The sequence below is a fragment of the Hippichthys cyanospilos genome, chromosome 14 (assembly GCF_059441005.1).
Source record: "Hippichthys cyanospilos isolate Australia breed blue-spotted pipefish chromosome 14, RoL_Hcya_1.0, whole genome shotgun sequence".
Taxonomy (NCBI): domain Eukaryota; kingdom Metazoa; phylum Chordata; class Actinopteri; order Syngnathiformes; family Syngnathidae; genus Hippichthys; species Hippichthys cyanospilos.
In genome coordinates, this window is record NC_142382.1 from 7,798,379 (window position 1) to 7,820,458 (window position 22,080).

The window sequence follows — 22,080 nt, forward strand, 5'->3', positions numbered from 1 at the left end:
GCCTATATACACTTTTATTTGACTATTGACTATAAATAATGCAGTTATTCAACTAGAAATAAACGTATTTTAAAGTGATCCACGGTGTTGACCGTGTAAATGTAAGTAATTTGACGTGCAGTGGTGGGTGGTCATTCCAAACGTTGCAATGGAAGCTTATGCGCACTGCTGGGGGTACATCAAGACATTTCAGAAATTTCAAAATTAATGGATTGCTTTTAATGCCGTGACGGGAACAGTTTTCGTTTTCAAATTAAGAGCAAATTTACTGGAACATGAAGCAACTTATTGCATGCTGTTGTTTTTTTAAGCTTTATACGGTTGGAGATTTTCATTAGCGGCACAATTTTTCCGGCAGACGAGTCAGAAATGAAATAATGTTAATCAGGGGGAGTCAAACATACGGCCCGCGGGCCGGTTCTGGCCCGCAAATCGGTTTAATCCAGACTGCAAGATGATTTTATAAAGTATAAATATGTGATTAAATTTTTCAATAAATGAAAAACTTAAAATGTTTTATACTTATTGGTCATTTCAATGTTTTATGATTAATGGTGTTGTCGTGTATTATTTTGGACAGTCATAAAAAATAATAAATTTGAAGTTGTACCAAAAAGGTTTCCAAATAGTACCTTCATTGATTGTGACATTTCACCTACTTTATTTTTTGTTTAGTCAAGACACTTGGCTCAAGATAAGACACTTATGATACGTTTGTACTCGGAGGCAGAAGAGCTCCACGAAAACTGGTTTGTGTTTATTTTTTTTCAGACGACCGCTTTAGAGTCATGTTAATTCATTTTGGAAAAGCACTTGACAAATTTACAAAAAACAAACACGGCGCACAGTTAATAAGAACATGAAAAAAAAAAAAACGTCCATGGACCAGTTCTGCAAGAATATGTAAACAACTTGAAGGTTCATAGACAAATTATTAATAAATTCACAAACACTTTTTCATACAAACATTTAGAATTAGAATTTTGCCTCAGAAAAAAAAAAAATTACCATTTGCCATCTAGTGGAAAAGCATAAACAGACTGGAAAAAACGGATTATTCTTGGCGAATAAAGTCAAGCGACTTTAGCACACATTAACGACAAAATGGTTGCGAAAGGACCTTGCGAAGGCCGAATCTCCCGACTAAATAAAATGTGGTCATGTTCACGAGGGGACTAAAGGAACCATATTAACAGCACGCCTGCTGACTTGGCAGGAGGCAATGTGAAGAAAATGGCCACCCTGGGACCACTCATCAAAAAGAGGAGGGGGAAAAAAAAAAAAAAATACCCCACAGCTCCAGCAGTGCAAGTCCTCGCGTGTTTTTTTCCGCCCATTACTCGGATATTTTGTGTTTCGCCGCCACATGCTCTTAATAAGTCCGCTCAATAAAACAGCGAGCAAACATTGCGACACGGAGCGCAAACTCACGGTGACTTAAAAGAACACGGGCCGTTTAGAATGATTAAGGCGTGTCTGAACACAATGGGCCTCATTAACTTATAAATGCGTGGAAATGTTCTTACAAGTTCGGCGTGTATGCAAAATCCCCATCGCTTTCATGACACCATTTTTCTTCTCGTCACAATGTGTACGTTAGTGAAGATGGATTCATTCTTTAGGCGTTTTCACGTTGCCCTTGAAATGAAAAAAATGCTCTAATCGACATAACGGTAACGTCACAAGGCGAATACATCAGAACGGAAGCTGGCGCCGTGATTTCAGAGTGTTAAAAGCAATAAATCAACTTGTGTTAAAAGACTGTTCATTCCTGGTTAAGCCTTTCCAAATATGGGCAAGATTGCGCTATTGTTTTTATTTTACTAATTGACAGACTCAATCAGCAATCTCCTTTAACCGCAATTATTTTCCTATAAAAGGACATCTGCTTGACGCAGATCAATTTTAGGTGTAAAAAAAGAAACAAAGAAACAAAAACTTCCCTTTTAAAGGGATAGTGTGTAAGATTTAGAGCGTTTTTCATTCCGAACAGCAGGAGGAGCTGCAGGTGCTGCATTTACCGATGTCCGTAGCTATAAAAAACATGGCCGCCTCTGGAGGAGTGCCACCCCCCCATGTAATATCATTTAATGCTAACTAGACTTATATTTAAAACATACTTTTGGTCATTGAGAACACATTCATTTGCAAGTTTTTGAAATTTAAAATGATTTCATTTATTCCTTTTTAATAAAAAACGGTCTAAATCTTACACACTGTCCCTTTAAAGGGATAGTCAGTAATACTTAGAGGTACAATGTAAGCCAAAACATGGCGGCCTCCTGTCTGAGTGGAGCCTTCCACGTAACACATTCCTACATCTACGATTATGTAAAAAAAAAAAACATCGTGCTTGAACACATTTATCTGCCTGTTGCTGAAATCTATAGTGGATTTTTATAACAAATTTGTTCATCACTAAATATTACTGACTGACCCTTTAATGAAGAATATTCTAGATGTCTATATATAAAATGACTTCATTAATGTGCATATTAATCAGGTTAAAACACAGTCTATTAACTAATAACTAATAAGCAGAGACATATTAGTGAAAGTAGTAGTATTAGTCATCTTACGGAACACATTTGTCCCTTGCCTTGTCCCGTAGTTGCTACTTGCTGTTGAAGCACCTGCAAAAGCAATACATTTATAAATAACATTACCAATATTACAATAAAGGAGCCAATCCACTGAATTTTTACATTGCAATATGAAATTTAAACTTCAACTTTTTGGAAATACACATACACTTTATGTGAGGAGATTTTTTTTTTTTTCGTCCCATTTTTGTAGCTGTTGTTTCGCTGTGACGGTTGGCATTTGGATGACGTCATGAAAGGCGAGTGTGAGAGGCGTGGCTTTAGCCAACGAGACATTTCACTTCCTGGTTAGAAATATCTGTACTAAAAAAACCTCATATTTTATAAGAAATTATTGAATTTTCTTTTTTTTGTTATTATAGCGGCAGATTTTTTAAAGCAAATGTGTGTATCTGTTCAATGTGTCAATTCATTTAAAAAAATATAGTATTTAAAATATAAACATTTTGTATAAATGATGTGATTGTATACATGAATTATGTGCGATGTTTTTACATTATATGTGCACTAAAATAATCAATCAATTAAACAAAGGGAGACAGAAGAAGATGATATCAAAGTATTGATTCTGACTAACTGTTTTAGCAGTATTCTGCCAGTGTTATGTTGAAAATATCCATCCATCCATTTTCTATGACTAGGCTAAACATGCCGGCCTGTTCAGTGTGTTGTAGATAGCATATTGCAGGCAATTAAAAAGAAAGTTTAAATAACAATTAAAAAAAAAACCCCTTCCATATATCATCCTTCTGCATAAATATCTGATGCTATGATCTACATCTTATAGTCCGTTGCGGCTTATCCGTGACATTTTTTTTTTTGGGGGGGCTCAATTTCTGCTGTTTAGGCTTATAGTTCGAAAATAATGGCAAATCGCCAATGTGCCAAAGGTAAGATTTCATCATTATACGCACGTACAGTATTTAACTGTGGAAAGTTTAAAATATCCAAACATGGGCCCTTTAAGAAGCTTGTCAGCGTGTACTCTTGATGAAAAGTTCTGTATTCTGGCAGCAAGCTACCGTAGGTTACTTTTTTCCATCCACTGGAAATCTGAGTGGCTCCAGCGATGACCCGATGAGAGCCAAACCCTTTTCCAGGTTGATGTTTACACGACCGAACCGTTTTTGCCTAACCGTCTTTATCACGTTCCTCACAGAGCAATGTGGAACCTATTAAAAACTTTATGAGCTGGTGAGCAGCTTGAGAAGCTCCTAGTGAAAGTCCAATGATGGAAATAATCAGCACTTAGGTAGAGCCGGGCAAGCATTAAGTTGAATCGAGTTCCACGGATACGATTTTTTTTTTCCTTTACAGAGATAAGTGGCTTCTCGCTCCCTTTTTGAAACTCCTTGGTCACATACGATCTCCGCCGTCTTTTTTCCTCACCTTCCTTGCCGACTCCGAGGCAACCCTTGAGTTCATGTAGCGAGATGGCCTTGTCCTTGTTCAGGTCGCAGTAATCGGTGAACTTGCGGGCGCACTTCTTCGGCTTGGCCTTCTTCTTCAGGTACCTCTTGAAGGGCTTCAGCTCCTTCTTGCCGACGTCCCGGCTGCCGTTGGTGTCCAGCTGGCCGAAGTACCAGTGCACCACCCGCTCCTCCAGCGTGTGGCTGGGGTCCGGCTCCACAAACCTGCCGGACATTTTAACTGGGGTTGCAGTCAATCAGTTACAATGACATTCAAGCAAAAGCAATTGAGAGCGACTGAAGACGAACTGAAAGAAGTCCTGACTCATATGCATGATTATTCTATAAAACCTCAGTGAAGAGTGCTAAATTAACTCATTCACCATCAATCTAATTAAAACTGACTTTGACCCATGAAATTTTTTTTTTGACTCGTGCAGCCATCAATGGCAGTGAATGAGCTAACGTTTTCATTGGCGGCCTGTAAAATATTATCTATAGCTGTCACTGGTAGTGAATGAACTAATAACATTTACTTACAGAATTTACTGGTGATGTGACATACTGAGCATTTTAGGTTGTCAATTCTTACCTCCCACCACCAGAGGGGGCTGGTGAGTTTATGGCTTGAACCATGTCTGTGGTCAGGGCGTCTAACAGGCTGGTAATGAATTCCACTTTTTTTCCCTCAGGGCAACCTAGGGAAAAAAAACAAATAGAAAGGTTACCTCCCTCATCTAATTTGAGTGTCACTTTGAGGTTTTGGAGGTAGATTAATTAACTAGATCACATTTGATTACATTAAAAAAAACAAAAAAAACAGCTCCACAACACTTAAAGCTCCCGTGAAAAACATGCTGACAACCCTGACATGGTTGCCATTGGTACTGATCACATTTGAACATACCAGCTGAATCTATCTAAAAATGTGAGAGTTGTCACAAATTTCAGTTTAAATTTAAGGAAAAAAAAATGCTTACTATGAAAAATGATCAAATTTGATCATTTATAATAAGGCGGAAATGTTATTTGGTTTTCTATGTTTATTTCAAATATTTATCTCATCTCATTTCTCATGGACTTAATCTTGTGTGACTCTCATGAGATCTACTGTGTATATCGTTCCATCCCTCACAATCTCATAAGGGTCTATTATACTGTACATTTCTTTTTTTTTTCAATATTGGTCATGATTGTTATAGTTGGAGAGATAAGCATAATTTAAGGTGGCACATGGTGTGCTTTAGGTTAGCTAAGGCATTTATACAAGGTGGTCAGGGTGCTACATGGCTACACGTTAGCTTTACGGCAAAAACACGGCCTAAGCATAAAGAAGCTCAGAATGTTAGCGTAACGTGAAAAAAATCGTCAACAATTACATCCAATGGTTAACTTTGATTACGGTCATAAAAAGTCAAGGGGAAACCTGTCAAGTCTCGACCCTGGAACAGATCTTCGGCGTCCGAGCTGCGAGAACGTGCGGCGTTGTCGCATTCTGGCGTCTGGTACCTGTTCACACGAGATTCACAAGACAGGAACGGAGCAGGAGCTGGATGAAAAGGGAAGACAAACCTGCCGCGCTTAAATCAACAACCTGGCTTCGGGTCCCGGAGTCTGCCGGGCTCCCAACTTTTTATAGGCTCCAAAAAGTTATATGCTATGCAAAACAAAAGTCTGTTTGCCTGCCAGCAGTAGACAGGAACAAGTTACAAATACTTTATTAAAATACACTAAAATCAACCCGCAAAACACAACATCCCTTGACTTTTTCAGACTGTTGCCAGTGTGCGTGGAGTTAACTATGTTGATGTCTTTCTATTGTTTTATTAAAGTCTTTAGCAGGACATCCATTTCAATCTTACTAGCAAAACAATATCTATTGGTGGGTTGAAAAATCTGACCCTGATATTTTATGCGTTTGCAGTGTTTTGACCATTTTTGGGTCATTTTCTTCCATATTATTGTAGTACTATTTTAGCTAAAGAACGGCAAACTTCTGCTAGCGTGACAACTAAGTGGTGTTTTGTCACCATCCGGGTGAAATTTCAGTTCCCTTGTGTCTTATTTCAATGCATTTCCTTTGTTGTGAAATGTCTTTGATGTAAAGAGCAATGGATTGGACAAAATACCACAAAAGTGTTATAGACTACAGGATTTTAAATTTATGGTCATCCTAACATTGACACCCACCCCCGCCAACACACACACACACACACACACACAAAATCTGATATAAAAGTTCAGAATGCACAGTGTGTGGTGTGCAGCCACACAAAAAAAAGGTCATCACATCACACACAAACTGATTTCATTCATGAATATACCCATCAGACAGGAAATTTCTAAAAACAAATAGAAAGTCTCTTCATTTATAATTTTTGAGTTCTGAAACACCTCAACAGGAAAGTATTGCCTCTTGTTACGAAACAAATTTCGAGGTACGAAGGGTAAAAACAGAGTATGTAACTTTCCCGGATTTCACTGAATGCAACTCGCAACTTTGAGAGTTCACTGAACGCAACATACTCAAGGCTGCTCTGCTATTGGCTCTTGCCTAGCATCTTCCTGGCATCCCATTGGCTGAGAGGGGCCTCTACCGTATGCGTCTACGAGACTGCAGCGTCGTTGTCGTTCGCCCCTTGGGCCATGTTCCCATAGTTTTACGTAATTGTATGAACTTTTAGAGTATTCACAAAGGGCTCCGAAAAAGTGATATTGCAAAGAGGAAAATAAGAGATTTTTTTGTCCATACCAAAAAAAAAAAAGTTTTTTACATTATGCACACCTATTGTTGTATAATAATGTAATTAACACATACAGAATACATTTTTATGGCTAAAAAAAAATATTTATGTCAGAATTTTGAAGGCCTTGGAACGGATTAGGGCATTTACATGGAAAACGCGTCTCTACTTACAACAGTTTCTAGTTAAGAAGTTTCTACCAGAACTAATTAATTTAAGTAGAGGTTTTTATTTTTATGGTTAAATAAACATTTATGTCAGAATTTTGAAGGCCTTGGAACGGATTATGGCATTTACATGGAAAACGCGTCTCTACTTACAACAGTTTCTAGTAACGAAGTTTCTACCAGAACCAATTAGTATTGAAGTGGAGGTTCATGGAGGATATAACATGCATTCCTTACCTAGTGGAGGTTCCCGGAATAGGTCGCCCAGTGTCGACCAACACGCACCAGCAGTAGCCGGTGGATTGATGGCACTGAACGGCCTTGTACAGACCTCCGGGTCCGCAGTCTGGGATGAAGACGGCCTCTCGGGGGTTCTGCCGGGCCTCGTCCAGGGCGCTCTGTCGCTCCTGGTCGCAAGAGGGAACTTTCTCTAGAAGCATGACAAACAAACTCAGCGCAAGCTCACAAAGGACTGAGAACACAGTAGATGAATCGTGAGGTGAACCACGCAAAATAATTTAAGATGCTGTCAGCCTGAAATAAAACAAAAACCAAAAACATCTTATCATCTCCACAGATGCGCCCTGACATTTGCTTATGTGAAAAATGAGCAAAGTTATATTATTTACAACAGAATTAACCAAACCTTTTAACTGACCAAGATGGAGCATCCCTTTTTCCTGTAACAAAAAATATATATATTTTTTAAACTGCTCATTTGAGGACAAAATGACCCTTAGTGACCCTTACTGACCCATAGTGGTCACAGAAATAACATGAATCTGATACAACTAACAAATACCAACTTGACGGAGAAATAACTAAAGAAAACCTCACGATGTTAAACGAAATCATGTATATCTAAAAATAAAAAATAAACTCATGAAAACAGGCTTGGACAAAAAAAAAAAAAAAAAAAAAAAAAACATTGGTGTGCCCTCTAAAACAGTAGTTCTCAAAGTGGGTTCCACGGACCCCGGGAGTCTGTCATATAATTTGGGTTATTAATGAAAAATGTGATATATTTGTGTTAATTTCATTTTATGTTATTTTAAAGGGACAATGCGTAAGATTTAGACGGTTTTTCATTGCGGGCAGCAGGAGGTGCTGCATTTACCATGGTCCGTAGCCGCCTACTTATCATTTAATGATAACTAGATTTCCATTTATATTTAAAACATACTGTTGGTCGTTAAGGACACATTTATTTGCAAGTTTTTGGAATTTATATTCATTCAGTGTATTCCTTTTTAATGAAAAACGAAATCTTAAACACTGTCCCTTTAAATTGTGAATGTATTTATGACTCTTCAATAAAGTCAATCAAAATCAACCAGTTTAATATATTTTAAAATTTTTAATAATTTCGAAATTTGTCAAATAGACCCACATAATCCACGTCATAATTAAGATACTTGATTATTTAATTGCTAAATATTTGTCAACAACCTGTTTTGGGGAAACTAACCCACTATGAACTTGTAATGATTCCGCCTGTATATTTAACCGTTGCGTATTAATGCTTTGATCTTTACATCAGAATATTTCGCATAAAAGGGAAAGAAGACACTAGGGAGCTGAAATTTCACCCAGATGGTGACAACATGTCAAAATGCTTGATTATTTAATTGCTAAATATTTGTCAACAACCTGTTTTGGGGAAACTAACCCACTATGAACTTGTAATGATTCCGCCTACATATTTAACCGTTGCACATTAACGCTTTGATCTTTACATCAGCTTATTTTGCATAAAAGGGAAAGAAGACACTAGGGAGCTGAAATTTCACCCAGATGGTGACAACATGTCAAAATGCAACATGCCAGGACCACTTAGTTATCACACTATCAAGAGGTGTGCCATACCTTGGCTAAAATACTGCGAGAAGCATGTGGAAGAATATGATCCAAAAATGGTCAAAATACTGCAAAAGGGTAAAATGGTGTCAAGTAGTTACTGTTGATCCTGCAATGCACCATGGCAATTTTTTTTAAGATCAAACTCTGTCATCATGTCAAACAGCATTATGAAATATGATCATATTAGTTGCCTGGGCTTTTAAAACGCTTCTGCGATGTCTCGATCCTGTCACATTTTATTTACACTTGCATCCATTTGGACCATTTGTCAAGATGAAGAAGATGAGCGCAATAATGTGGCCACGCCTCCTGGCCCCATTTGGACTTCGCAAACGTGAGACGCGAGGCCTTGAGCTGCAGTTGTTTAGAGCATTTTCAGTTCAAGATGGTGGCAACATGGTGTTGGTTATAAAATATGGAGCTGATTATTCTCACTGCAGCGCCGGTGGTCTCGGCGTGCAATTAAAGAATTAGAGCAAACTTTTCTGCTTCATTTCCTTGACGATATCCTAACAGCGACCCAGATTCATGTTTTCTTCACTTGTTTTTTTTTCCATTGAGTCAAGCTTTCAAAGAATCATGTTTTTGGCATTCGGACGTCTTTTGTTCTTCATCAGAACGTGTTTCCAGTAACATCTAAAGGTTGAAATGAATAAAAAATGTGCTTTCGTCGAGGTCGAAAATAAGTGGTGTCAAAAATGTGTTTTGTGCCAAAGAAAAAGAGGAAAAGCAAGCCGAGGCGCTTGAAGAGGTTCAAGTGAAGAGCTGGGAATTCAAATAAATAGTGAGGAGACATTTGTCTACACGTTTCTTGCAAACTGGCAGGAAATGTCTCGATTAGTTTTTTTTCCCCATTAAAACCAAATCTTTCAAAACATCCGACAAAAGTGGAGATTTGACACGGCCTTTTGTGGTTGCTTGTAACCAGCTTAATCCAGAGAGTTGTGTCAATGTGCGTCTCTTTTTCCTGCCTCAGATACCAGTGACATCAGAGGCGAAAATTCTTTCTGATTGGACACATCACACGCGAAAGTTCTTTCTGATTGGACAGAATTTGGCGAGTTGGCATACTTGTAAATGAATGAAACCACACTGAGCTGGATTCATAAAGATGTGATTTCTTTAAATAAACAAACAACAAAAACGAGGGGGAGACTATGCGGGTTTAAATAAGACGGTTACATATAGACAAGGCCTCAAGCACCCCCCCGCCCACTCAAAATAAATGTGTTTAGCGACTAGATTCTAGATTCAAGAGTTTTATTGTAATATGCATAGTAATACTACACAATGAAATTCTGTTCACTTCCCTGAGGAGACTACGTTCCATAATAGAACAAATAATAAAGTAGGCAATAAAACAAAAACAAACAAAAGAAACAGTAACAGAGCAATAAGGGCAGTAATAACGACACTCTAATAAATGAATAGATTTACATTCTGAGCATATTATGAAGTAGTAGAAACTATGCGTATGATGATTGTGGAAAATAATAGAGCAAAATATTATGTATTTAGCAGCTTTCCTGCAATGTGCAGGGTTTGTAAGGCGCATGTGTGCATGCGATAAAGTGACTGGTGATGAGGCAGATTAGTGACTAGTCGATATCCTTCCAGACTAATGGTTTTCCTTTGAAAGATTTTTAGGGCGAATTAAAACTTAACAAAATAAAGGCTTAATGTTCCAATTAATTTGTACTTAATTTAAAAAGAAAAACGTATCCTACTCTTTCTGCCATGGCATTAAATTAGATTTGCTGCTTAACAAAAGAAAGGCTTAGTTCCAATTAATTTGTGCTTAATTTAAAAAGAAAACTATGCTTTCTGTCATGGCATTAAATTAGATTTGCTGAAACCAGCAGAAACTATTTCACAAACATAGCGAATGCCTTCACGTATCCCGAGGGGTACTGGAACCCTCTACGAGATCAATTTTGACAGTCAGCAACTGTTAAGGTATGATTTACTAATGGCCTGTAGATAGTGTGAGCAGTTCAGTCATGCATCTCAGTAGATTTGTGCCAAGCGGCAACCTAGGGCTCCCACTCACTTGTGTTTAAAAATCGTCAGGCGCCGACAAAAAAGGATCCCCTGAAGAAAATAGTTTTCACGAGTAAATGGAAAAAGTTTAATTCAATCTAGCGTTGCACTGATTTTTTTTTTGTCATCGTATTGCTTGTGTTTCTTCTGTTGAAGACCTGAAACCCACAAAGTCAGTAAGCACGGAACAATTTTGCTGCTTCTTGATAGAGTAGACAAAAGACGACGTGCTAAGAACAAACTGGCTCTATTTTACGTCTTTCACTCCTCCAGGCGCCCGGCCAAGTGAATTTTTAAACCCTGCTCCGTATCCTCATTCAGTCCTAACCTTTCCTCCTCCTCCTCCTCCTTCGTCTGATTCCCTTCATCCTCAAAGTTTCCTTGCCGGAGTTCACCCCCACCCAGCCCTCTCCTGTCCGCTCGCCTCCCCAATGACTTTCAGCTGTGCCTTAATCGCTGCAAAAATTTCTTGAAGAAAGTGGTTAAATTAAGGGAAATGCAGCATGTTGATCTAGATGTGCGTTTATACGAAACCGCATTTCTTTTTCTGCAACTTGTTCACAACGTTGTAGAGTGAACATGTCAGTCACAAACATGGGCGTGTGCATCATTGCGGATAGCGTCTGGGTCTATTTGAAATCACTATCAATTTTGGACTATAAGCCGCTCCTTTTTTTTCACGCTCCTGCAGTATGACATCTGCTTTTTTTTTTTTTTTTTTTTTTTTACTTGCCACCAGGGGGCAATCTCTTGGTAGACAAAGGAAGATAACGAAGACACTGGGTGTTTATTTTGACTTTGAACTGCTATATTACTTGGCAACAGGGAACACTCTCCACAAGTAAACACAATCAGGGATGTTACTCTTGTGTTGGTGCAGTATTCTAACATTTTGAAGGCATGATGTGGCTGTAACCAGGCAGTTTGAAAATACATTTGAAATAAAACACATTTCTAAATTGTTATATACCAGTTTTCTGCGAAAATATCTAATGTTACAACCTGCTGCTTATAGGCTAGTGTAGCCAACACAAGACCAAAATACATTTTCTGTTAAAACTTTGTTGGCGCAATTTATAATCCTGTGTATTTTATAGTCCAAATAATACTGTATTTGTCTCCCAATCTCACCTTGCTTCTTGGACGCAGAGCTGTTCTGCTTGTTCTCCTTGTAAACCAACTGCTTGATCCACAGCGTAGGAGCAGTTATCTCTACAAAAACAAATTGTTGTATTTCAATGTTAGTTTTGATTTAATCCATTAATTCTCCTTATGGTCGAAACTAAAGGTTGCAGACAGCAATTGGGACTAGTCTCAAAGCAGCAGAAGATAAATGAGGTCTCAATTAGACACTTTAGTTCATTTTAAAGTAATCTTTGAACCTAAATCCCATTACTGATATGAAAATTGCAAAACACCAAGGTGTTAAAAAAAAAACAAAAAAAAACACACAAGACCCTTGGGGCGAGTACTTGTGGAAATTCCGAAATTCGAGAACCCTTACCATCGCCTTCAGCGGGGACGAGGGTCTCCATGGTGGGCGTAGGCTTGGAGCCGTCGTCTGGATTGAGGGTGAGAAAAAAACGGAAAGAGACTACCATTATTGAGGTTAATACAATCTACTCTCCACAAGTGTTGAATGGTTGGGATTTGCACATGGCCCGGCCAAGGTACACCAGCACACACACAAGCACGAGAAGAACAGTAGAACAAAGCGCGACCACCCACAGGTTCTAGATGTCCCTCGCACTCACACGAATAATGAAACAGCTTTCACACCAACATCAAAAAGCTTCACATTAACACTTTTTTTTTCTTAAGGGTACACACACACTTACATTAGAAGACCCCCACAGCCCTCATATCAAGGGACAGGACGTGTCTGTGAAGACCACCCACTCTAAATAGAAGTGAGCAATATTAAAAGTGTCAAAGCGGTCTGGTAGAATAATTATGACAACGGCGGGTTTTCTCAAGTGTGGTTTTGTCTCGCCACTCACACGCTTACAAAATGTTCTGATAACTTATAGCGAGATGGGCTGCATCATCAATAAAGGTCATATTCAGCAACTCTTACAAAAATTTACGAAAATGACAGTGTCCATTTTCAAAGTGGGACGATGATGGGGGGTGTAACCTGCCTTTCAGGATGCTGGCCAGATTGTGTGGCCAAAAAAAAAAAAAGTCAAAAAGTAGAAGAAGAAAACACAGATGACAACAATGACAAAGAAGAAAAAAGAAGGAAAAAGAATGAAGGAAGAAGAAAAAAGTAGAGTGAAGAAGGAAGAACGAAGAAGAAAAAGAATGAAGAGTAAAGAAGGAAGACAAAAACAATGATGAAGACGACGAAAATGAAGAATATGGATAGGGTTGCACCATAATGGTATAATTTGGTATAATAAAACAATTGTTTACTTTAGGAAAGAAAAACTAAGGTGATCAATAACTCAATGTACTTAAGTCATTTTGATGTAAAAGTAATTGATGATTTAGGTTCTTAATAACCTAGAGTAATGGATTACTTTACCATTTAATTCATTTAGCACCAGTCATTTTCTGACAGTCCTTTTGCCAAACATGCGGAAAAACTTTTAAAAGATAAAAATAAGTTATTCAATGTGTGAACGTAAAAATATGTATTTAGGATTGAACAAAGTCATTTACAATAAATGTAACTTTTTTCAACAGTACCATGTAATATTATTATAATATAATAATACATTATATTATAGTATTATATATAATGTTATAATATGGCCTGAAATTGATATCGGTATGAACTAGTGTTTTCAGAGGCCTCCAAATAGTGTGTAGTAAACATAATGTAGTTTTTAACTTACATTTTTTTGTATGTTGGGGGTGCACTATAAAAAAGGTGGTATGTATAATAAATTGAACAAGGATTTATTTGAGGCAAATGGCTCAGCAGATGAGTTTGAAGCGATTCATAGAAATTTGAGCTTTTTTTTTTAAAAAAAAAATCAAGGTCGGGAAATGGATGTGACGGGGTGCGTCTTACGTAAGGTTGAACGCCCCCCGGAAAATACTCACCCACGTGCAGCTTTGGAGCATCTGGAACATTCCTTTAGGAAGCAATTGCGTCAAAAGCAAAGCACAGACAACCTGCGTTGGATTTAGTTTATACATTCTAGATATTTTTTTTTATAGAAAAATGTAAGGTCCTTGAATGAAATATGTCATCAACACACTGTCACGTTGCTTACAGAGCAGAACTCAGAACAGCGAACTGACACGTTTCGTTGGGAAAAAGCTATCACATCCGAAGTTAAAGAAATAAAAAAATTTCTCCAGCTCAACTCACCTTTCCGACCGGAGTTCGCCGGCCCGGGTGGTCTGTCAGTCACGGATCCTGGGGAGAGAAAAGACAAACGTGTACGAAGCAAAAAACGACAGAAACGACAACTGTAAATAATTATGAGTATTTAGAGTCTTTTTGCGGTCATGATGGTTTGATCCGAGTTCAAACGGGCCACAAGCAAAGGAAACAACCTGAATGGTCACAAGAACATATTGTGAGTATTACGCAATAAAGTTTAAGACAGGATAGAACCGAAGCTTTGACAGATTCTTCCATCACCATGCAGCCGAACGTGAAAACCCGAAATTGCGATGCTTTGAAAATCTCGCAGAGAGTTTGAGGTCCTGGTCATGCAAGTGGCAACATGCCTCAGATGCAAAGAGGGGGAAAAAAAATGATGGGCGATCGCGATTTGGATCAGAATACCTGTCAATCCGCTTGTCCCGATGTGTGTTCCCAAAAACTCATGGAAGTTTCCTGCAAACGTATACGGCAAATGATTGATGACGTTCGTGTCGGTGAATGTCATTTCTTGGAGGATAACACGAGGAAAAAAAAAAATCTTCTTTCCACGGGTGCCCTATATGGGACAACAATCTCCCATATTCTTCAAGGAACACATCAAAGACAATCCCTCCAAAATGGATGAGAAGATGCACAGGAAACAATTTGATGTCAACTACTGGCTGTGTCCTCCAAGGCACAACCATCACCCGCATTCAAATTGCAATATTGCGAAGGTAGACCTGCAATTAGGGATGGAAGCTGATCAAAGAGGCTACTAACGCAGGCTGATTAAAGAAAATGTGGTAATTTCTGGCAAGTAATGGCTGGGTCTCCTACATGTGACAACAATCTCGCATACTTTTCAAAAAAAACAGTGAAGACTGTCCCTCTAAGACTGATGAAAAGATTGAAGAGCTAGAGTCATTTTTGGCAAGTACCAGCTGTTTTCTTCATTGGACAACAATCATCCAGACAGAAAAGGGCCTCAGGATGGCTGTGGCTCAAAAGAGGAGATCCATGGAGTCGTGCTAGCTAGCTAGTCATCTGGACGCAAGCCGGGATTGATCAACTCCGACTGGGTCACCTGGAGGAGAACCTATGATAGCTGAAAGACCCCCCACCAAAAAAAAATCACAGACGATGTGTCCAAACTAAACAAAAAAGACCTGCTGCAACATTAAAGGAAATTTCTGTACTTGTTATGTCCTGCATGTCCCAACAATCTCCAGTATTCTTTATAAGCAGAAGAAAGATGGTCCTTCAAAAATGAAGGCATCAAAAAAGGCTCACAGCGACATTAATAGCGCTGTGCTAATTTGTGGCAAGTCGTAAGCGCATCCTACATGTGACAACAATCTCCTGTGTTTTTTTTAAGGAGAATTGAAGGGAATTCCTCTCAAACAGAAGGAAAACTTGAGGAAAGCAGGGAGGCCACCAAATGTGGCCAAAAGTAACTCGGTTTGAAGTATTGTATTGGCTGTGTCCTACATGTGACAACAATCTCCCTCATCTTTTTTTTTTATTAAGCATAACTTTCTAACCTGTGTACGTTTGTCTGCAAAACACAAGCGTCATGACTTTGCAGCCAGCCAAGCGCAGACGGCGCAAGAAGACATTTTGTAACAAAAGTTTACAAGAATGCAAAGTCTTCAGACAAATTGGCAAAGGCAGCTAGCGAAGAATGAGTTTTCGTCATTGAGTGTGGGCAGAGCATGGCAGCCAAGTTAGTAAATGGTGGCAAGCCTGGGAATCTGGGAGAAAAAATTTCAGTATCACTTAAATGGTGATTTGATCTGAAAGCCATTTTTTATTTATAGTAATAAAAACAGGTTGCCAAATTCTGGGAATTTTCCATTTAAATTTTCCTAATCTGTTCTTAATGTGTTCCTCCTTTTTTGGAGTTTTTGTCATCACATTGGGACTGAGCTGTAAAACAGCCGTCCGCCCACAACTAATCATCGGCAGTACCTGAACACACCGGCGTCCTGTTATGCACCGAGGAGCCGCTCACCGGCTTTCCGTCGGAGGTGACGCACCAGCAGTAACCTGTCAGAGTGTGACACTGCACCTGTGTAACCACAAGAGCCACAAAAATGAGATTAAATGATCCTTTCATTTGGAAACTGTCGACTTCACCATCCCTGACCTGTGCAAATGAGCCATCCTCGTTGCATTCTGGAACAAACAAGGACTCTTGGGGGCGCCGAGCTTGCTCCAAAGCCTGGCTCCTTTCCATTCGACACTTGGACTGACCTCCATCTGGAACAAAATAGCATATTAGCACGACAATTACAACCGTATAAACAACCTATTCAAAAGTCATTTTAACAGACTGAGAGAGAAAAAAATACCTGGAGCAACAAAACGCTAAAGTGATAATACTGCATTCGGTCTGGGGAAAATGTCGACCAAGTCAGGTAAGTCAAATTTAAAAATAGGTTGACTAAAAACATCTGCCGCTGGAAACATGTCAGCGTTTTCTACATGGACCTTTTTGGAGACGCACGCAGAGTTGTTTTGAGAAAAAAAAACTGAGGATGTCAGAAATTGGGGATAATTTCCAACTAAAAAAGATGACAAAAATAGTATTCAAATATTGCAAAGTGGAAAAGGTGTACTGCACCAGCCCAGGGTAAAAAAGGACCATTCTGATCTTCGGCTTCATTTCTTGTGTTCTAGCGGCCGAATGGCTGAGGTTGTTTGTGAAATGCATGGTGTTGACTGTAAATGGGAATCACTCACGCGGAAATGCTAACTGCGATGGCTAACTGGTTAGCAAAAGCAAATTTTGATATAAGATAAATGGTAGTTATACTCACACAATAACAAAAAAAAGAATGAGAAGTTCTAACAACATGCTTCAACTCACCATCACTCGTAGTTGGTTATTTAAAAAAATATATAAAATAAAATCAATTTGAAAGTATTTTTGGGGGGCTGGTTACTAGATTTGTCAATTCAATGATAGGTATAGGATAAGTGATTCGAAAAAGATTCATTAGCGTCGTTCTTTGCCGTAAATAAAACCAAATCAACAGTCATTTTTTTTTTTTGGTATTGTTTCCACTTCCTGTTTGGTTTCTGTGTATTTACCCGGACAGCAAAGACCAGCGACAAGCGTGAGCTGCCGCCTCCAATTGAAAATGCAAGAAAGCAGAGCCATGGCATCTGCGAGAACGTGTGATCTGTGCCCAGCTTCCCTTCACGCACGCATGATTTTATGGAAGAAAACTGCCTATTACCGTCGAGAAAGACGACACCGCTTTACCAAAAATGGATCTGGTGCGAGGTGCTGTTTTCCTTGAGGTCACGGAGGGGTGTGGGGAATGGGAGAGAGGCGGGTAAGCAGATGCCAGGTTTCGACCTTTTTACTCCACACCGATCAATCTGCGGTGCTGAGCGTGTGAGTGATGGAGGTCTGTGAAAAATTACACGCTAGCTAAGAGGCGGAAAATGAAAGACATCTCCTCATTCACTTCGCTTTTTTTTTCCCGGTTGCCCGAGCTAATGAGATCGTAAAAGGTTCATTTGAATTCAAACGTCTGTTGTTTGAGTCTCTAAGGGAGAATTTTTATTTGGGGGGGGAAAAATGGACTTTGGTCTGACGCCATGCTATTAATTTGTCCTTTGATTTTTCATCAAGGCCTATTGTTGAATTTTTGTTTTTTTGTAATGATATATTCACAGTTGCAGGCTTTTTAATTTCTTTTTAATTTGTCAAAAATATTACAAATTCAGTAAAATATAACATTTCTTGTCAATTTGCCTTTTCCAGAAATGATTTTTTTTTTCTGGAATGTGATTGGTTAACTTATCTTGATGGACACAATACTTACCTGTTTGCAACGAGTCTCTGCCCACAGATGGCGACGTGGGTGGCAGCGCCACTGCTGATTGGTCCACTTTTGTCCAGTTTCTTCCTGAAAGTCAAAATGTGGCACTTAACACATGACTGCCCCTCGGTGGCCTGGAGGCCACAAACCGTCACCTTTGAGCGCACTCGGTTAGAATTTTGCATTGTGTAAATCATGGGTGTCCAAATTTTTTCCTTTGAGGGAACACACAGAAAGAAAGAAAGACAAAAGGGTCATTTATTTCTTTCTTTTTTACTTCTGCATGGTAAAAATCAATAAACAAGCAATGACACATTGTCTCTGTAATGTAGTTTTTTTTTTTTTTTTAAAGTGCTACATCCAGGTTTTATGTTAAAGGGAAGTAAATAAGGATTTGTTGTGGTTTTTGTTTACACTTGTAATGGTTAAACGGTTTTATTACTTTTTTAAAACATAGTATTGCTGGCCATGTCAGGATTTAATGTTGCGGGCCAACATAACGAAAATGGATCCCGTACCGTAGTTTGGACACATCTGATTTTATTGAAAAATATTTAGTGTTATTTAATATTATAAAACTGTCTGAAAAGTTCCAAGGTGCAGATTGAGCCTTGCAATTGCAATCAGATTAATTTTCAGAATGGTTTTGTCCCCGTGGTTGGGAATCACTGGTGCATAAAATTCCCTAGTGGCGCCCTCACCCCGACAGCGGCCACGGTGCGCCAGGGTCAACGTCTTGTCCTTGCAGCGCGCCTTCTGCAGCTCGCATCCGTTCTCGTAGCTCCGCCCATCCGAGCCACACACCGGCTTGGCCTGCGGTCGCGTGCAGGCACCGGCGCAGTGGTTGTCTCGGTCGCCAATCAGCCACTGAAACAGCAAAAATTAAAAAAAACATTTTGTTGGTTTTACAATTTTGAATAATTTTAAGAGGTTTTAAGAGTCAAATCATAATTATTATTTGCGATAAAATGTTATTTATTTATATTGTGTTAATGGAACCTGAATCTAGCAGCAAACTCTACCCAATTTTATTCATCTTAGGCGGCAGTCATTTTGCCATTTGCTGTCAACTAAAAATGACGTCAATGTTGCTAAGGGCCCAGGTATTGATCAATCATGACTTAGCTTGTTTAAGTCAATTTTGACTCTTTCAGTGCCATGGACGAAACTTCTCATCTTTTAAAATACTTACGCTGTGTGCCAACGACAAGAATTCTTGTCAAAGATGTTTTTTTATAAAAGGGTAGCTGACACCCTTGACTAGAGCTTATTTTGATATGAGTGATGAGCTGTGACCTTTGGATGATAGTGCTACATACTACAGATAATTGTCATTAAAATTAAAGAATGGAAATCAATCTTTCATATGATACTACCCTTGTTTACATAGACATAACACAAAATATTCTGTCGGGTTTGAAAGATGAGTGAAAATGCTAAAAATCGGTCTCCTTTTGCGATCACTTGGCACTGAAAGTGTTAACAAGTAAAGCTCTGTACTATGATAGGCCAGCTAGTATTTTGGGGGTGTGGCTTAGTGCAGTGACAAATGAAATACTGCACTTTTTTTTTTTTTGTACACCTGCTCTGTCTTCTCTCACACAACCGCAACTTGGTGAGCCTCTCTGGCAGCGTCTAAGCTTAAAGACCACAAGTAAGATTTTAGACTGAAAGGCTGAAACCACAAACCAAAGCAGACCCGGCTCCTGGGCAAGACATTGAGCGAAGATGTCAGCGGACAGCAGTTAAAGGCTGCCTGGCAATACAATCAAGCGAGGGTTTGTATAAATTAACTAGTGTGTCACGAGTGCAGAAAAACGCCCAAAAGTGACAAATGTTTGAAGCAAAGGTGATGCATGAGAGCAATTTGTATGTCGGTTTTAGCGTGCGGCTGAATGCGGCATTTGTTCGTACTGGGAAACGATGAGGAAAGACACAACTGAAGCCAGAATTGAAACCAGAATAGCGCTGCCTACAGTAAAATAGTCCACTAATTTTTAACCTTTTTTCAGTGAAAAAAAAACCTGTTTGTTCATGTGTTTAAGTTCCAGTTTGTGCTCCCCTTATGCCTGTTTGATTGTGTCCACCTGTCTGCATTTACCCGCTTATCTTATGTCTGCCAATCAGCTCCCTGCTCCTGGTGTGTCATGCCCAGGTGTTCCTTGTTTGTCTCATCAGTGTTGAGTGTATTTAGTTTCCTGTTTCATTTCGGTTCTTGTCAGGTCATTGTCGAAGTGTTGTTGTCAATGTTGCTATCAGTTCCTCTTCGTCATTGTGAGTGTCTTGATTTCAAGAGTTTGTTTTTGGTATTAAGTTTATTTCTGGGTTTTTTGATTTGTTACTTTTTATTCAACCTTCGTTCTTGTGATTTTTTTGGCATCTTTATATTAACTCTTTAGTCCCAAGTGTTATCGGAAAAGGCAACTTCTAGAGTGCCATATTTTGAATTTTCGCTTCTCTTTCAAGGCCGACAGAATATTTTGTGCTATGTCTGTGTAAATATGGGTGCTATCATATTAAAGATTCATTTCCATTTCTTACTGTGAATTGCATGAATGTAATATCTGTGTTGTAAGTGTGGAAACACTGCCATCCAGTGGTCACAGTTATCACTACAGTGCTCAGTTGTCTTATCAAAGGTAGGCATTAGTCAAGGGTGTCAGCTACCCTCCATAAAAAAGTGTATTTGATGAATATTATTATGTATTATTTGTTACTATTTTAAAAAGATGAGAATTCTCTTCCATAGCACTGAAAGAGTTAAATATTTTAAGCATACCCCGCCTGTCTGACGACCAGCATTTGGATCCAGACCTACCACAATTCTACCCGCTATGTCACGACGTAACAAGAGGATAGTGTAGTATATTTTATTCATGGATCGTCTGCTGGACAATTCCGTCGCAATGTGCAGAAATCATACAACATTTTGCAAAGGAACCACTACAACAAAATCTGGCAATAGATTGATTCATGTTCCAATTATTTTGCTCTCAATTTGAAAAGAAAAATGAACTGTTCTTGCTTTGAAACTGAAAAGCAGAAGATTTGCAAGAAATGCTGCTGCGGTCTGAGTTAAGTCACGTACCTCCAGTAGTACACATATCCATATTTGAGAACCGCTGAAAGAGCCAATTTTCAGTTAACTGCCTGACGAGCAAACAAGTCATTTCAGAGTAGTGCGTCGTCTGCAAAATTAGATTTGTTTAAAAACATCGGTAAGCAGAATTGACAAAATAGTAATTATATTTTTAGATGACGTATACAATAGCATCCCACGGGGTAAATAATGATGCAAGTGTTTGCTCTGAGCGCTTCAATTGAAGGTGGAAAAGCGTTATACAAGTGAAAGCCCTTTTACCGTTTCATACGAGCCACAAAGTCTGGCCCCTGCCCACATGACGACTGAGTCGTCACCCCCACCACGCCTGACTCAGCGCCTTAATGGACGCAGCCCTTCTTCTACCTACGCGAGGATTAAAAAAACATTTAATCTCACATCAGCTTTTTGAGACGGTATTAAGTGGAAATAAACCAAAGTCTCCCACGTAAGCATTGCAGCTTAGTCATTCAGTCCCGCCACTGACGGAACTGTGCTGAATCTCCTGAGAATTTCTGGCAGGTTTTAGCTGAATATTTAAAGAAAGGTTTCAAGGTTGGTGTTAGTGAAATACAACGTGACTTCAACACAGGTCTGCTCCATGTAACAAACTGAATATAGAGGAGGCGTGAGTCATTCAAGCTCCACATAGAATGTTCCAAAACCAGGAATGTTTATAAGGCTTTCCGACAGACAAAAAAAAAAAAAAACTTACCAAATTCTGCAGAAGTAGGTTTTGCTAATAATGTAATAATTCAAAGGTTAACATCAGGCCCTGAAAACAGGTAAGGTGCCACCACGAGAAAATGAGTTGTTCTTTATCATGAATATAGCTACAAAATAAAGTCACAAGAAGCCAACCTAAAAGACACACATTTCACGACCAATTATGGTTTGAAGCGGACATTTTGGGCTTGACATTGCACTCTTAATATTTTTAAAAGAAATCAATAAAAAAAAGGTCGCGCTTAACATTATAAACTCTGATAAGCATGTCTA

The 22,080-nt window shown here is 38.9% G+C and overlaps 1 protein-coding gene across 8 annotated transcripts in view; it reads right to left on the minus strand.

The window, feature by feature from the left end:
* Positions 1–22,080, minus strand: part of smoc1 (SPARC related modular calcium binding 1) — a 32,699-nt gene that overhangs the window by 4,308 nt on the left and 6,311 nt on the right. Inside the window, exons 2-14 of one of the 8 annotated variants that reach the window (XM_088433645.1) lie at positions 18,683–18,848; positions 17,985–18,068; positions 16,295–16,407; positions 16,117–16,216; positions 14,569–14,619; positions 14,146–14,193; positions 12,328–12,417; positions 11,955–12,035; positions 7,161–7,353; positions 5,439–5,521; positions 4,605–4,710; positions 3,993–4,237; positions 2,600–2,633 (exon numbers count right to left, since the gene is read on the minus strand). In XM_088433645.1, the coding sequence (XP_088289771.1) occupies positions 2,600–2,633; positions 3,993–4,237; positions 4,605–4,710; positions 5,439–5,521; positions 7,161–7,353; positions 11,955–12,035; positions 12,328–12,417; positions 14,146–14,193; positions 14,569–14,619; positions 16,117–16,216; positions 16,295–16,407; positions 17,985–18,068; positions 18,683–18,848 (1,394 nt within the window). Of the gene's footprint in view, positions 1–2,579; positions 2,634–3,992; positions 4,241–4,604; positions 4,711–5,438; positions 5,522–7,160; positions 7,354–11,954; positions 12,036–12,327; positions 12,418–14,145; positions 14,194–14,568; positions 14,620–16,116; positions 16,217–16,294; positions 16,408–17,984; positions 18,069–18,682; positions 18,849–22,080 lie in introns of all 8 variants that reach the window. The other 7 variants (XM_088433640.1, XM_088433643.1, XM_088433642.1 and 4 more) reach the window with 7 other exon arrangements.